The following is an 18,410-nucleotide window of genomic DNA, read 5'->3' on the forward strand; positions in this document are numbered from 1 at the left end:
CACTTATTCCGCTACACATTAATACATATTTAATAAATATTAATACTTAAATAATTAATTTCGTTATTAATTTTTTATTTTACCCTACTTTAAATATTTTTCAAAATTCTATTTTTATACAAGTGGATGAATATTGATAATACAAATAAATAATATATCACTTAGTTACATATAATTGTTTATAATGGTCCGAAAAGATAGTCATTTTAACGTTATTTCGTAACAAATCATTTCTGTCAACCAATATAAAAAATGAAGAAAATATTTTTAGTAAGATAATTTACGTGAATCAAATGAAACCTTAATTCCACCAGTTTTGCACAATAAATTTGAAATTAAAAAGAAGAAAATAGATAATAATAATAATAATAAAAACCGGACAGATTCCTCACATCAAGCTTTCACCTGAAGCAGGGCCCATGTCCGTGCAATATGATGTGGCTACTGCATATATCTGTTTCCATTTGTTGGCCACTTCACCCCTATTTCTTGTCAATCATCATGACTTCCAATACCAAAAATTACTTTTCAAGTTTCAAATCATCAAATAAAACAATTAAATCTCATCCAAATATTCTCAATTTAAAAAAAATTAAAAGAAATACTTCTTTTGTTAACCAAATATTCTAATATTATTTTAAAAAAAATATCTAATAATTTTAAATCGATATATTTTTTCAATTTTTTACTATATAAGAGAATTCTATCTTTATACATGTAAAAACTCTTCTTCAATCATATCACATGTCTTACCTTTATAACTTTAATTAATTATTTTCATATTAAAATTGTTTAATTTAAATTATGATAATAGTAATTAAAATTTCTAAACTCTAAGTATGTGTTTGGTTCACGGAATGTAAGATTACCAATGTGAATAAAAGATTACCAGATAATAGGATTACTGTGAATGTTACATTACTATGTTTGGTTGGTTTGGCAAGAATGTAAGATTATAGTGTTTGGTTGAAGGAATCAAAGATTATTGGAATATATATTTTACCAAATTGTCCTTGGTCTATATTTTTTAACAACTGAAATTCTAAATATTTAAATAAAAACTATTTATATAAAAATTCTATTTGTTGATAATATATTACTTGAGTATTTAAATATATGTATTATTTTAATTTTAATTAATATTAAATTTTACATAATTTATGTAAAAATATATTAAAATTTTACATCAACATTTAACTAAATATTTACATTGTAGAAACTAGCTTCGATTCATACGTGAAGCATTCACTGGGAGGTTTTTATTTCCATTTATTTTTTATTTGTGTTTAAGAAGTTTTAATTTCTTCTATTTTTTTTCTCATGTTCGATTTTGTCTCAAATTGTTATTTTGCGTAACAATTCTTAAGACAAAGTAAATTCTTTCTTTCTCTTTAATTTTATAATGATATTTCAATCATTATTATTTTTCATTAATTCTCGGATTAATGAATTTTTCCAACAATCTTAAGAAATGTTATTATCTCATTCTTCTACCTTCTTAATCCGAGATAATTCAAAAATTGTGAGAAAATCGAAATAACAAATAAATGTGTTTCGAGATTTATCATATTGTCTTAACAAGTTTGTTAAAATATCAAAGTGGACAAACCTATCTAATAGAAATTATCGTGAACGTAACTTTGGTTACTTTTTTTATCGATAAAAGTCAAATTTTATTAATAAAGACCAATCTAGTTCAAAGCCTCATTAAAAACATCTATAAACCTAATTAGAGAAAAAGAATACTTTGAACCAAAGCATAAGAAAACACACTAATCTACTAACTACCTAAAGTATATAACATCCAAGCACAATAGAATAAAACTAACTACAATATAATTACAATCTGGGATTTTAAACCCAAATCACTAGCAACCCTTAAACCTCTTGGACACACACAAAGACAATAACTCTAAACAGGACACACCACCAGCAACAAGCAAACACAAACTAATTTAACACCACGTGTACGCTAATTATCAGCCAAAACCAACATAACAACATCACAACAAGACCGCACTATGGTATTGGCAAACTAATTTGCAGTAGCGAAAACTACAAGTAAAGAACATCTTGAACAACAGAACAAACAATAATCTCAATAGCTTCAAAACCTTTTATCCATCAGAGAGAAGCCACAAAGAGCCTTACACCTCGTGACTTCAAAACAACAAGATTCCAATGCATTAAAAATACTTATAAAGACGACCACACTTTACACACATGAAAGCAGAACGTCGAGAGCTTCATCTTAGACGTGTTAATCAGTATTTTATTTCAACGGAAGTCATTTTTGTCACTGCACCACATGTTCAGTTGAAGTTTGAAGTCTTAATCTCATCCCCCAAACTTCTCAGTCCTCGACAACCCTACCCTGGTTAACTAATCTACCAACCCTTTTTGATCCTGCACCCGAACAATTATGATGCATTCCTTCAATTCCATCAGATTCATAGCTAAGATGTAAACAACGAGGATCTATAAATCACTTTTTTTCGACATCACATTGGTTATCCAAACCAAATATATATCCGTATTTGATGTGATAAATTTATGCACAATCAAAGCCAACACTCAACCATTAACCAGAAAAGAGAACAAAAGAATTGCATTCAACCAAAAATGATTCTCCTAGAAAAATACAATACAACCAACACTCCAAATGTCAGAAGCTGCACAAACCCCTGACATTTCAATCACCTGAAATATAATTTAACCTGTAAGAAAAGCATCCAATATATACCTAAAATAGTAAACACAAAAACATGGAGAAAAGTAATATGATAGACAATTAATAGCCACATTCCAATTATCAGTTCCTCTGGGGCCATCCAATATGGTGTTCCAACAACTGAGTGTGTGTTAACATCAACCTCATTTAGTTTCGTTGCAACACCAAAATCTGCAAGTTTCACCAGATCCTGAAAAGAGAAATTAAGTTAAGGGTAAGTTGTAGGGGAAACCAAGAGAGTCCACACTCCACACCTAGCGACATAACTATCAAAACCAATCTGAACACAATTGTGAAGATAAAACATAATGAATTTGCACAACCGAGGACCCTGAGGTGGGGCAATAAGATATGGCCCAAAATTCAACATTCTGCAGATGTTTCACTCAAGGAAAGTAAAGCAATTCAATTTCATTTTTCTTAGCATATTTTTCATCACATAAGTAGCCAAAGTTAAAGGAAACGTATGAATTCAAATTCACCTTGTCTAGATAGCCTAATATTAAGGAGGCCAAACGGTATATTTGTCACCATGCTCAAATTTATCACAATATAATCACTAAAAAATGACCCTGAAATAGTAAATAAAACTCACTAAGGATATAGAAATAGTTGTTGGGTTACCTCTTTAGTCGTCAGAATATTAGCACCTTTAATATCCCAATGGATAACACCTTGTTCATGTTGATAAACCAAACCTTCCAAAACCTGATTAACAACCAGCATATTCAATGATACTTTACGAAAAAATGAAGCAATAAATGTAGAAATAAAAACAAACCTGAGAAATATAAACGACCACCAAAGATTCTGGAAACGACCAAAATTTATTTGGCTTGATAATGTTTGCAAGTGAACCATTTTCCACATACCTATGGAAATGTAAAAGCAGTAACTACAAGTTCTTAACAGTTCAGAGAATACTCCAATCACAATGTAAGATTGCTTACTCAAGAATTATGTGCAGGTGAGTAAAAACCAAAACAAAGTTCAAACCTTAAAACTTCCCAAACCACAATTAATCCCAGAAAAATTACCCACAAAGTTACTCATAACCTTGGTAGCAAATCAAAAACCAGAAAACTTTCACACTCAAAGCTAAGAACCTTCCTTCGCAAGATGATCAATCAAAATAAAACCATCGAAATGAGGCCAACTGTCTTATCAAGCTTACACTAGTACAAACCTTAACAATTTGGTTTCAAGTACTGTGTATTGGCAATGACCTTAAAAGCAAAATACAACTCCACCAAAATGAACATCAGGTTTACAAATTGATTCAGTGTAGCATGGGACAAACTATCTTTGAGCTCTTTACCCCATTGAAACACCTTTAATAACAAACAAAAATCAAAACAAACAGCCAGAATTACCCAAAAAAAAATGCCTGCACAACCCTTCCTCCCCCTCTAATCGACCTTACTATTAAATTATAGTAGAGTCAAATCCTTAATTACCTCAAGTTCATTTCCAATTACCTGAATCCCAAGTTTTTTACCCAATTCCAGCGTCTCTACTGCCTCCCTCTTAGCAGCTTTCTATATAATCTTGATCTCAGAATCTGATTCGGATCGGCCGGACAGTTCGAAGGATTCCAAATTTAAGCCCTTCAGCTTACTTTTCTTTATATCAAGTAAGGAGCCAAATTTTCTTCTTTCTTTTCTTTTACCATTCACGTTTTTAAGTTCTGAGAAGGGATAGGGTGTTTCCTCCAAACTACGCTCGGCATTCTCCTCATTACAATTTTCTTTCGGCCATAACCAAGCGGGGAGAAGTGTAATTTAGACAACGGACCGGGAATAAGCAAATACCTAAGAGAGAGAGAGAGATTGGGTATGACATTCCCGGTAAAGTAGGAAAAAATACCACTGTTGGTATTCATTCTTTCCCTGCATTTGGGAATGTACTCCATCCAAACATGGATATGTTTACCCGGAAAAAAAGATTACCAGCAAAAATGGAATATGACTGTGAATCAAACGGGGCCTAATGGTATAGCATATTGGTATGAATTTGTTCTTGTTAATACTTATAGATATTTTATATTTTAGAATGAACAATGAAAACATCCAAATTATGTCACTTCATTTAGAAAAAGAACTGCTGCTATTAAACAAATTACTTTTAGGTTGATGACACAATTTACGTCGCTACCTCATAAAAATTAATCTAGCTTTAATCTTTTATATATATATATATATATATATATATAAAAACTACATATTTAGTACATAAATTATTATTTTTATTATGTTTGACATTAAAATTTAACTTTTTTTCAAAATCATGTATAATATTTAATTTATGTTTTAATTTGGAATTTGTCGTTAAAAATTATTAGAACTGTTGATGTGATTTTTTTTTTAATGATGACATTATATTATCTTATAATGACACATTAACATCGTCGTTAAATTTTTAACAAAAGGTACCGAAATGAAATATAAACTAAATATTATGTGTAATTAAATATAATTGAATACTAAAACAAAGTATAAAAATAATTTAAATACTAAACGCGTAATTTACCCATATATATATATATATATAGCTAATCAACTAGTTTGTCGACGAAATAACATCCAAATTATGTCACTTCATTTAGAGAAAAAAAACTGTAGAAGTTGAATGAACGGATATCATTTGTTTTGTTTTTTGTCGATTCGGTTTAATTATTCATCCATCTCTCGATCTATATGAAGTGACATAATTTGAAAAGGCAGCCCTTTGTTGTTCGTATGAACTATTTCTCAGTTGAATTTTGTTAATAACAGTAACGATTTTTTTATATATTATTTTTTTAGATAAAAAGTGGCAGTTTATGAGTGAATAGCTGTCTATCGATAATTCTTTATAAGAGAGAAGAGTTCATTGGAAGAAGAATAAGAATATTAGGTTTGTATTGTAGAAGGTTTAGGTGGTGTTTGTTTTTACTGTGTAAGGTCTGCAAAGCTCTTATGTCTGCGTCGCGCAGACCACGCGCAGACATTGGGCTTCGCAGACCGTTTGTTTTTTAGAAGACAGAAGCTCTTCTAACGTCTGCGCGTGGTCTGCGCGGCGCAGACGTGGTCTTATGTCTTCAGACGTCTTCTAACCTCTTCAAAGAGGTTTTATTTAATTTTATATTATTTGATTTTAATTTTAATATTAATTTTTTAAATAAATTAAATATTAATATTTTAATATTATATTATAGATATTAATTTTAATATTAATTTTTTAAATAAATTAATATTAATTTTTTAATATATATTATAGATATTTAATTTTATATCATATAAATTATTTATATATTATTAAAATTTTATATTTATTTTAATTATTTTGATTTAAGTTTAAATATATTTTTTAGATTGTTATTTTTAAATTATATTTAAACTTTTTATACAAATGTAAGTATTTAAACCACATTGCTTAATAAAAAATGATTTCATTGTTTGATAATTAAGATTTTAAAATATAAAAAATTATAAATTATGTTTTTAAAATTTTAAAATATAATCACAATTAAATAAAAAATAATCATAAAATAATTTGATAAATTAAAAATATTTTCTAAAAATATCATATAATTATAAAAAAATTATGAATATATATTTAAAAATTAAAAGTATTACAAAATTACATATTTAAAAAATCATATAATTTAATGATCATTTATAAATTTTATTCTATAAACTTATAAACTAATAATACATGTGATTATGTGAGACTTATATAGAATTAATAAGGTAGTGTTTGTTTTTTTAAAAAAATTATTATTGTAGTTGTATAAATTATTTAAATTTTAGTATTGTAAAACTAAAATTATTTAAATATCAGTATTACAAAACTCTTTTAAGTTTAAAAAATCAGTTTATTTATATTTCAGTTTATTTTAGCAGTTTGCAGACGTTAAAAAACAAACAGTCTTTTTCTTGCAGACTGCAGACTTTTGGTCCACCTCTTCTGCTGCAGATGCCTGCAGATGTGGTCCGCAGACTGCAGACATTTTACCTCTTCAAAAACAAACACCACCTTAGTCTCTTTGTTAATCTTGGTCAAGCGTATTGTTGATGACAATAAATTTATCTTATCGACTGTTGACTGTTAATCCCTCCTAGTTTGGATAGAGAATAACGATCGACGAGACAACAGCCGTTGATCAATATATCTTAATGAGAAAAGTGATCATAAGAAAAAAGATGAAGATTAGATGTAGGTAGTGAAAGGTTCAATCTCTCTATCATTTTCGTAAATTAACTTAGATAGATTTAATAATCAGATCTTATATTTCGTTTTAGAATGTAAAGTGAATATGTCAATGGTCTTTTATCTATGTTGCAGTCATCCGGAAAGTGAAGATCCGTATTCAAATGAAAAAAAAAATTAATGCTCTTATAAAAGAAAAAAACTTATTTAAGAATCTCGTTTGACGAAAAACTGATAGTTTCATAAAATTTATTTCGAAAGTATAATAAATTTATAAAAGTTAATAATTATGTTCTAACTCTGAGTTATAACTAATCAAATTTTACCATCAAAATTTTCAACAAAAATCAATTAAAATTGTATCATGCGACTCAAAACAATAGGTTGGAATCACCTCCGGAAACATAACCGGATCGTTATTGAATTTATAGTAGGTGTCTTATTATTATAAAATCGGACCTGAATTGACAGGTTTAAGGGTGCGAATCAATTGGAAATGCTTGGCCTCTGTCATTTTGTTGCAGGTGGGACAAGCAAGCAGCCATATCTGGCAATACTGTATATATATATATATATATATATATATATTATGCATATGCTCCTCCATTTTTATGGCACCTGCTGCTGCATGCAATTGGTTCTGACAGATGTTTCAAGTGAAAAAACAGGGACTTGGAAATTGGAATACATGAGGAACAAAAGGCAGTTCAAGGCTATGGGTGGTTTTCAAGGACACCAACTTGATATAATTCTGGCTTTTTTCTAGATAGAAACTTGGATAAGAGATAGATCGATGTAATCTTCCATCTTAAAAAGAAATTAAATTTTATATATTTTTAATCAAAAAATATTTTTTATCTTTTAAAATTTTATAAATTCTTATTTATTAAAATTTTATAAATTTATTCTCCTAACATAAAATCGTATATCTGATTATTAAAAAATTAAACAGTAAAAGCATTCAATAATTTATCTTGAGGGAATAATAGGAGTGACAATTGGCAAATAGTGGAGCATCTGTACCTTGCAATCAATCACCAACGACTACTTGTACATTCGTCCTCTCTCCCAAGGCTCTAAACAACAAATATAATATCATAACATAAAATTTTGAATTTTGTGTCTATCGGATAAAAAAGTGGACATTAAAATCCTTCAATAATTTCTCTTGAGGGAATAATATCGATGTAAATATAATCATTTAAAAATTTATTTTCCAAATTAACATCTATTTATAATTATTTTATAACACATGAATCATACGGTTTCAATAATAAAGATATAATTAATATTCTTAGAGTTATTATATTTGAGTACGTCGTCTATAATAATATTTGATCTGTATGGATGTAAGTAAGAGAGTTTTAGCACTTTTACATTCTTTTCCTATCAACTAAATCATTGTTTCTTAATTTTTTAATTAATTATTGATCTCTAGTCTATTGATTGACTAATCCATATTAGATTTTACAGAAACCTATCATGAGACCAACTCAGTTTGCTCCATTCATGATCTTTGACATTGTTTAAGGAATTTATTGTCTCTTCCCACTATATTAACTGATTGTTTATATTATTTCTTAATCTTCAATAATCTATAAGAGTTTTTGTTTATCATGTTGCAACATTTTTATAATCTTTTGTAATGTCATCATTAGTAGAGGTTAATAAAATTCGACTCGATTGAACGTTGACCCCTCGTCACCAATCTCATATTCACCATCATTTATTGGGATTGATGTAACACTGTTGGAAGTAGAAATGGTTGGGGGCAACGACTATTGTTCCAATAAAACTTGAGATTTCTTCATCACCATCTTTTTCATATACACTTTTCATTATTTTCCAAGCCTCATAGGTTGTAGTATACGAGATTCTTTGAAACTCTTGCGAACTAACATCATCACCAAACATCATCAAAATAATATTCAGAGCATTTAAATTATAAGTAACAATGTTTACCTCATATTCAGTCCACTTTTCCATAGACTTAGGAATGATAGAACTGCCAATATCATGTGGAGGAGACTTCCATTCATTGGCAACAACCTTCCACGTCCATTCATCATTGGACTTTAAAAAAAATACACATGCAAAATTTATAATACCATGATTGGTTTTATACAACACGGGAGCCTCAATGATTGAATGTCCTTTTATTGGCACAAATTACGTTAAGATCGACTCTAAATACCTATATATTAGGTTATGATACCAGTTGTTAGTATAGTTTTGTAGGACAATACTAGCGTCAATTGTAACTAGAGCGAACCACTAAAAATAAAATGTAAATATTTATTTTCGTCCGAACTTTAGTTCGAATTTTCGTTCTTAAGTTTTAGACGTTTAATTTTATTTGTTTTTCTTCCGTTAATTGTAATTAATATTAATTTAAATATATGATTATAATAAATAAATTTCAATCTAATAGTTAGATTAATTTAATTATAATTATATATTATATAAATATTAGATATATGTTAATATTAAAGAAATTAGCCTTGGGAACATATGAATATACTTATTATTTCTGTTTTTACAATCCAACATTGCAAGTCTCAAACTTCCCTGCAACCCAAGTGCCAAAAGTGGCCCAATTACTAGAGTTGACCCAGTCATCCCAAACTCTTAACCGCTATGGTTTCTATACGGTCTTAACATCGTCAGACAATAGCTGTCAAATCTAGGTAAGAATCCAACGGCTCACGTGAATGTAGAGGAAATCTAAACCGCTTTGTAATTCGAAGTTGCCAGCATATCAGTCGTTAGATTTGAGGGTATCCAACGACTTAAATGATGAATAACATTTAGGGTTAAACTATCACATGCGCAGTCCAATCTCGGCCGTCAGATCTGACTCGTAAATCTAACGACCTAGGTCGCATCATTAAAAGCATTAGCAACTCTCGTCTGTCAGATCTACAATGCGTGTGATCAACGCGCACCCATCCATATCACCCACGTATCTCCAAAAGCTTCTTTCACATCTAGCTCACCCTGAGCGTCCTGTCGATGGTTCCACCCCCCCCCCCCCAAAACGCCAGCACCCACAAACAAGCCATGATTGTCCCTCTCTCCCTTGTGTGCCTTGTCAACAGCAGTAACCCACACTTGTACATCAACGGTCAACAATGCAGTGGTCCCTTATCTCTCGTCATATGATTTGTACTGTTAACCGAGAGAACGATTATCTGGGTTGTACGATAATTTTTTATTTGCTGAAAACAATCCTGCAAACGTCCTTTAAAGGACTTGCAAAATGAAGAATCGATGGTGGTTAAAAAAACGAGCAACAAAAGAAAACAACCACCAAAGGAAAATCGAGCTAGAAAAATAGAGAAAGCAACAAAAAACCTGTGAGGCATTTGTAATAAAAACCAAGAGAAAAAACAATACGGGAAACCAATAGTTCTTTCGAAGATCCTTAGGGCGTGTTTAGTTTAAGTAATCGTAGATTACTTGGGGGAATGAAATGTTATTCTCTCGTTTGGTTGACAAACATTTTCAACCCCGTTAATCTTTTATTCTCAACAGTGGTATTTTGAGGTATATTATTGGGAATGCGATTACCCCTTTTCTTAAATATTATTGGATTACCGGCGTTTTGGACTAACATGTTCTTAAATTATTTTAAAAAAATATATATTTCTTCTGTCGTTAAATAAAAAATTATTGAAATGTAAAATTATAAATTTATCCTTAAACTATTTTAGATTTACAAAAAAATCAATAATTAAAATTTTATAAGAAATTCAGGGGTTAAAATAAAATTTTACCATTTCATTAAACATATTTATCTTTTCAATTTTGTATATATATATATATATATATATATATATATATATATATTATGAATTTAAAATTTTTAAAGAAAATATATAAATTAATTATAGTAAAATTATAATAAATTTCAACTTGTTAAAAAGTAAATATATAATAAGGACAATTTGGTAAAATATACATTCCAATAGTCTTTTATTCCTTTAACCAAACACTGTAATATTACATTTATGTTAAACGAATCAAACACAAAATACAACATTCCCAGTAATCTTATTCCCGCTGGTAATCTTATATTTCGTGAACCAAACGCACCCTTAGGTTCTTTCTGATCGCCGCCTTCGGCAAACCTTTTCTAAAAGATATTATAATTACTTGATTTTATTTGGGACATTTAATTCGAACCAAAGATATATAGGAACTGTAAGAAAATAAAATGTTTAATGTCAATCAAAATATTCCATTTGATTTCTTTTCATATCCCGGTAATCTCATTATAAAAATGTATTAATATAATTGATTTAATTTCCTTAAATAAAGAGATTATATAGATATATTTTAATATTAGTCGTTGATGTAAATGATATAAATTATTGGATGTAAAGAGACTCGAATATAAATTGATGCAATCTCCATGTCATCGAAGACACAAAAAGTAAAGGAGATTCACTCCTCACTTCTCAAAAATAAAAGTATTTAATCAACAACCAGTTGATCTAGTGGAATAAACACTAGATTCCTTAAATAATGTTAGGAGTTCGAACATTGATATTTGTGTATAGAACAAATTAGGTTGAGAATGTCGCTCTCGCCTATGTAGTATTATTTAGATTAATTAGTCAATAGATTATATATCAGTAATTAATTAAAAAATATTTATTCCACATGTCTTCTCTTTGTATTTGGTGTCTCTTTAGATGTGGACTGTAAAACTCCTAGCCGTGGTGCCTCATACTTTTTGAGATTTGCAATTGAAATTTTTTGTCTTTATTTCTTTTTATTATGAATTTTTATTTCAATTTAATTAAGTCATGTATTTTTTTGTTGATTTATTTTATTTCATTCATATTTTTATCCATGTTGTTTAATTTATTTTATTTTTGTAAAAAAAATTCAATTTCACGTGTTATTCATTTTTAATATTTTTTATTATGTAAATATCTTTATTTTTTACTACATTAATATAAATATATATATTTCCGTATTTTAATACTTTATATCAATTATTACAACCATGATAATTATTTTTATTATGTATATCTTTTATTTATTATATAATATGATTTAGATATATTTGTTTCTTTAAATATTAAATGCTATTTTTCTAATGTTTTTTTTATAGATAATTATATTAAATAACTCAAATCAGAGGTAAATAAATGGATCATTCTTTAAATTTGGATTCGAATTTGTAATTTCCATTATTAAGGCAATCCTTAATTGATTTGGAATCGATTTCTAGTGTTGTGGGGTGTTCATCATTCCTCACATGTAACCGACTCTTGAACCATTTCAAGTGAATATGTAGTAAAATGCATATGCGGTAAAAATGTAATATTTAGGTATTCGTCCCTATCTAACTCAAATGGTTAGTGGCAACTATAAAAATTTATTCACTCAAGTCTGGATTCAATCAAGTCTTTCAAATGACTGTTCCAACATATATAAAATGAGTTTCTTTCTCAAATTTACCCTGTTTAGAGCCACATTTGCGAGAACCAAATCTAAAATTGGCTAGATGAGATGAAAATGATTAAAAAAAGTTTGAAAATTCTTTGGTTCTATCACCGACACCGACGATCGGTGTCGATCTATGATAATAGATAAGTGATTATTTGTCGAAATCTAATTTTTTTTCAAAATTTGACCAACATGCAAAGAACATGGATGAACACTTCAGAGGATTTTAACTTTGGGTTTTTTTATTTCTCAATTTTGAAGTGAAAAAGACTTGTTGTTATGTTTGGCTTATAACCCGATCTCTACCCATCAAAGATTTGCGCCTTGCTGATGGGTTTGGTCTATTTTTCTTTGCGATCCTTCACATTTTCTTAGAAGTTTCGGTTTAGTCCTATTTTCCTGTTAATGTTTATTTATTTTTTATTTACTACCACTGATTTTGTATTTGTTTCAATTTCACTCTCATGTATGTCTGTTTATTTATGATTTTGTAAGTTCTTTTCATTTGTATTTTGGTCGCGTAGTTTACTGTTTATTTGATTTAATCCTAAATAGCGGTGTTGTTCATGATTTTTTCCTTTTCGGTTTCGAGCATGCTTATTCGTGGTTTTGTGCATTTTAGTCCATCTTCTTTCATTTTATTTTCACATTTTGATAATATTTTCTAATTATGTTTCATTTTAGGCATCATATCATATCATACCATACCATTATATTATGTATATATACCTTATATTATAAGTGTAGATACCTTTTTTTGACTATACTTATATGTATGTATCAAATATGTATATTACACTCGTGTATAGGTACTAAATATATTATAGCATAAATCTTTTTTTATTATACTTATATAATTTATACTAAACATGATTTGATTATCATATAATTTATATTCAAAAGCTTCAACTCCACTCCATCACTAACCTCAACCACCATTCAATCACTCATCACTAGCTACCATATCTTCCATCAACTATCAATCATCAAACTTCATCATTCTTGTCACCACATTAACACAAAAACTCAACCTTTAACCTAATTTCATCTTATCCATCGCCAATTTAATCAAATAACCACTACATTCAAGCTCTAACAAGCACGAACCAAACAATCTTGATGGTAAAGGAATGGTAAGGATTGATTCCGACTTTTCGAATTTCTCTAACCATATAAGATATATATTCATGTTATTTTCACATTATAATGTTATTTAATATATCAAATACAATCTAGAATTATAAAATATTTACAATATTATATTTAAAGAAGATATTTTGAGGATAAACTATTAATGAGAGTATAAAAGAGTCAATGAATTGCCGGGAAGAAATAATTTACAAACAATTGCAGTCAAAAGACCAAATTGAGTAAAATGCAAGGTTAATTGACTAAATAAAAAGAGAGTATTTTTTAGTAAAAAAAACATTAATTGAAGTTACATAGGTATTTTATAGTGTTATAGCAGCATGTAGCTTAAATTTGGTAAAAAATGGACTTAAAATAAAGGATGAATTGTAGGAATAAGGAAATTAGGGATGTCGACAGTCATTTTCGTCCGAGTTTACGTATTTATATTATTATTATTATTATTAAATAATAATATTCCAAGCCCAATTACAAATAAATGCAAATTGAGGCCCATAACCCGAAGACCTAAATAAGCAAATCGGAGCCCCATTTTACAAGACCAACCCGAGCCAGACCTAGAACCGAGCCAGACCCATAACCGATCCAGGCCCAAACAATCCAGACCCGAGAACTCCATAACCCATCAGCTAAGGTTTCTCACACATCTCATCTCAACCGCCACAAATCTCAACCGTTGGATCTGGAGAGATCCAACGGCCCAGATGATGCCATAAGAAACCCTAGGTTTCATTACAACCCTAGGGTTATTCCGGCCGCCACCTTAGATTGATGATAATCCTGTCGTCGCCACCTCTAAATGTTCTAATCCGATGTTGCCACACAACCACTGACGCCGGCCAAGATCAAAGAAGATCTGGGTGCATTTAATGCACCCAACAAATTAACCGCACACCTCACAAGCCCTAGGATAAGTCACCACCATATCTCTGGTGACTCACCAGAGCTTCATCATTACGAACGGCGTCTGAGGCCTATAAAAGGCCATTGATCCTGCAAGAAGAAGAACATAGGGAGAAGAGCAAGGGACGCAGGGAAAACAAGCAAGAGACGAATATACAACGACTAAAACCAACGAAAAAATCTAGAAAAATAGAAAGAAGAGATTGAGAGAATCTTACCCTCGTCAGAGCCTCCACGCGTCATCGGAGAGTCGAAACATCGAAGGTAAAACCAATTAGATCTACTTCGATTGGGAAGTTTTTAGGATATATGGTTCCCGATTTAGGCTTTTGGGAGAAAAAGAGTGTTTTGGGTGTATTCTTGAATTCTGGTGGCTATCGGCTCCGACGTACAGCGGTGATTGGTTCTCCCTCCGGTGAGGGAGTTTAGAGAGAAGTCAGAGCTTCTCTTTAAAGAGAAGCAAAAAGAGGAAAATAAAGACTTTAAGCCTAAAAGGCCGATTTTTTACCTATTTATACCCCTCCCCGAACGATATCATTTTGGGGATGCGTAATTTTGAGAATGGAAAAATATTATCCGTGGTCACTATACTTTGTAAGCCTTACAATTCAGTCATTGAAATCATGTTTATGTGTATTTCAATTTGGTATTCGGATTTTATTTTATTTCTTTTTAGTCATTAGTCGTGTTTATATATATTTTAAGTAAAATAGCCTATTTAATCCTTAGATTTTAATAACTTTCGTTTTAACCCCAAATAGTAATAAATGTTAAATTACATTTGTAGCACATAGATTTCGTGATATTTTCATTTATGGCCATAAGTTTTATTATTTTGCAATTTAATACATGAAGTTTAATGTTTTTAATTTTTAATATTATTATTGGTTTATTTACAATTTTAGTACCTAAAATATGATCTATTTACATAGGTAACCTTGAACTTTTGTAGTTTTATAATTTAATCACTAAGTTTATTATTTTAATTTTTTATATTTATCAATTTTTGTAATTGTAATGTTTTTTGATGTTCTTTTATTCGATTAATTTATAAAAATATATACTTAACTTGCTAGGAAGGTATTTTCGAAGATTATTCCTATAAAATAATATCTCATTTTCTTTTTTTATCATAATTTAAATATTATTCGAATTTGCCAATTTTAATAATCAAGATGACGTATAATCATAAGTAACAATTTTGGGCGTTTTGGGGGTGATAATCTTTCCACACACGTAACCGACTCCCTGACCCTTTTCAAAGTGAATCTGTGGTCAATCGCAGATCAAAAATTTTTATCTTTTAATTTTTTTAAATTTTTTTTTTAAATTTTTTTAAAAATATATTTTTGGGTATTCAACTTACCTAACCCAAAAGTTGATTTGTGACTCCAAAATTTTCTATTTTAAAACCCGACATGCCCCAATATTGTAAGTCGGACAGATTCCCGATAAAAGCCCTAAAAAGCCCAGCAGAGACCGTTTCGATAAGGGACTAAATTAAAAAATTAAAAAAGTTATCAAAAAGAGTAATTGAAAGAAAATATTTATTTTACGATGGTTTATGAGCTTTTGGTTCAAATTTGGTAAAAATGGACTTAAAATGAAGGAGGAATTGAAGGAACAAGGAAATTAGGGACTAAATTGAAAATTTTAAAAATATTATCAAAAAGAGGAATTTAAAGAACATATGTATTCTACGATGACTTAGGAGCATGTGGTTCAGATTTGGTAAAAAATGACTTAAAATGAAGGATGAATTGAAGGAATAAGGGAATTAGGGACTAAATAGTAAATTTGTCAAAATAGTCAGCCAAATTTTTGGTATTTCGAGTAACTCAAAATTTTCAAATTTCCACTTGAATCGAACTCTAAAACTAAAATGATAATTCAAGTTAACTCAAATAACTCGAAATTGAAAAAAATGATTTTTCGAGTTGAGTCGAGTTTTGCCCACCCCTAAATATCTTATTTAAAATTTTTATTTATATATAAAAAGAATTCGTATGGTTTTGCATGCCAATGAAAAAAAATCAATGACGACATCGATTTTGCATCTTCAATCGATTTCTTATTCTTCTTTCAAACTTCATTGTCTTTTTATTCAACTAAAAAAGAAATATATGATTTTTTTTTTAAATTAAAGAGTTAAAAAAATAAAAAAGTGAAGTTATTTTTTAATAAAATTATATATATATATGGAAATAAATTAACTGTCATACCCCAATTTAGGGGGTTAAATTTTAATAATTTTAAGTATCGAATTAAAGTCGTAACAAGGGAAAAGTTATGGACCAAATTGCAAATTTATAAAAGTTGTAGCTCAATTTTGAAACATGAGAAAAATTCAGGAACTTGAACTCGAATTATCCCATTTTCATTACTCGTTGAAAAATAAACCTCCCAATAGAGCAACCCAAAAAATGTCAACCCAAATCATAATCCCTAACCTCCAAATTCCTTCTCCCTGCCGCCTCTTTACCGTCTCAATCCGTAGCCGTCCGGCCACCCCAGTCTGCCCTGCTACCCTCAAAATGACCGCTACCCTACTCCGATCAAAACCCAATCCGTATCCTGTAATGAATCGGCGTCGTTCACCGTAAATCTCGTTGTGAAGTCTCGATATTTTCAATCTCGCCATCACAAATTTCGTCGATTCCGACCAAATTATTGACCGTCATGCCTCACATTCTTCACCATTACAATCACTGGTGTCGTGCGACCAAAACCCGACCGGGTTCGTCACCCATCGTCTTCGTTTTCGCCGATCAATGGAGTGGGTAAGCTTCTCTGTTATTTTCCTTTATTCCAATAGATTTTGGCTAATTTTTGGAATGATTGTGGGTTGTTTTGGTGTTTGGTTGCTTTCTGGTAATCGGCCGTTGCCCTGTCTTCGACGTCCACCGCACGCGCTGCCACACACCTATAATGCTTAGGCTTTGTTCCAGCCGAGTCAGTCGAGTATTCTGGAAGCTGAGTCAACTCAAACCAGGTCAACTCGTTGACCGGTCTGACTGTTAACTTTGATTGGTCTGACCGTTGACTTTGATCGAAAAATCAAAATTTTTGAAAACACATATTTTTGTTTTTCGACGTTTTGAGTCCAAATCTGAAGTCCGTTTTGACATATTCGCACTCGGTGAACCGTTTTTCAGTGTTTTATCTTCGAATTCAAGTTGGTTTCTCAATTAAGTTCAGTTTATGATATAAATTCGTTTGCTTTGTATCCGATAAATTATTGGACGTTGGATTAAAGTTCAAGGGCGATCAAATTTTGTTTAAATAGTCAATTGGTATGGCATGAAAATCAAGGTAATACCCTACTACCTTTTGTATGCTTTCCGAAACACATTGATAATTGGTAAATGTATCAATGAAAATATTTAGTCTATGAGATGTATTTAATTATCATTTGACTCAAATTAAATTTGGAATAAAGACAAAACACTGTATAAGACTCAGACGATTTGTAAAATAATTTGGTAGAATGATCGGAAACAAATCTAAGTTCAATAATTTAATTAGTAAATCAATCAATCTCGAGACTCGTAAATTCTGATTAATCTCGTTAAAAGTTAAATATCAGAAATACTTGGATACGAAACTACAAAAATATTGATATGTTGTAAAAGATAAGGTTTTACCTCGAAAGTGAAAATAAACATGTTAATCGCTCATGATCTTAAGATGGTAAAGGACTTAAAATTTTTAATTTATGAGCGAACACTCGGAGGCTAAATTATTGAAGGTACCTTACATGCCTTAATTACTCGAAATGATAAAGTTGAACTGAATAGAATTACTATATGTATTCGAATTGTTAAAACGATAGAATTACTCAAGAAACTCCTAAGTGATCTGGATAAACTTGAATACTAATTGAATTAAGTACCTGATGACCTTGAATTAAGCTAATAACTTGGATAAGTCTGGAATCACTTATGATCTTATATATTGTACCATCCATAAGGGTTTG

At 29.8% G+C, this 18,410-nt stretch overlaps 1 protein-coding gene across 1 annotated transcript; it reads right to left on the bottom strand.

Moving 5' to 3' along the window:
* Positions 1 to 2,631: 2,631 nt before the first annotated feature.
* Positions 2,632 to 17,075, bottom strand: LOC120206296 (MAP3K epsilon protein kinase 1-like). The gene is made up of 6 exons (XM_039205990.1): positions 16,835 to 17,075; positions 14,473 to 14,524; positions 3,513 to 3,603; positions 3,356 to 3,439; positions 2,790 to 2,921; positions 2,632 to 2,700 (listed from the first exon to the last, which is right to left on the bottom strand). Exons 1-6 carry the CDS (start codon positions 17,073 to 17,075, stop codon positions 2,632 to 2,634), a joined length of 669 nt encoding a protein of 222 aa, XP_039061921.1.
* Positions 17,076 to 18,410: the final 1,335 nt, after the last annotated feature.

This window comes from Hibiscus syriacus, unplaced genomic scaffold (genome assembly GCF_006381635.1).
Source record: "Hibiscus syriacus cultivar Baekdansim isolate YM2019G1 unplaced genomic scaffold, ASM638163v2 tig00013680_pilon, whole genome shotgun sequence".
Classification (NCBI taxonomy): domain Eukaryota; kingdom Viridiplantae; phylum Streptophyta; class Magnoliopsida; order Malvales; family Malvaceae; genus Hibiscus; species Hibiscus syriacus.

Coding starts and splice junctions, on each gene's coding strand:
- LOC120206296 (XM_039205990.1), bottom strand. CDS start 17,075: ATGGCGAGATTGAAAATATCGAGACTTCACAACGAGATTTACGGTGAA. Junction 3,604..14,472: donor TTCGTAATGATGAAGCTCTG/GTGAGTCACCAG, acceptor ACATTTCCATAG/GTATGTGGAAAATGGTTCAC. Junction 3,440..3,512: donor TGGTCGTTTATATTTCTCAG/GTTTGTTTTTAT, acceptor GTTGTTAATCAG/GTTTTGGAAGGTTTGGTTTA.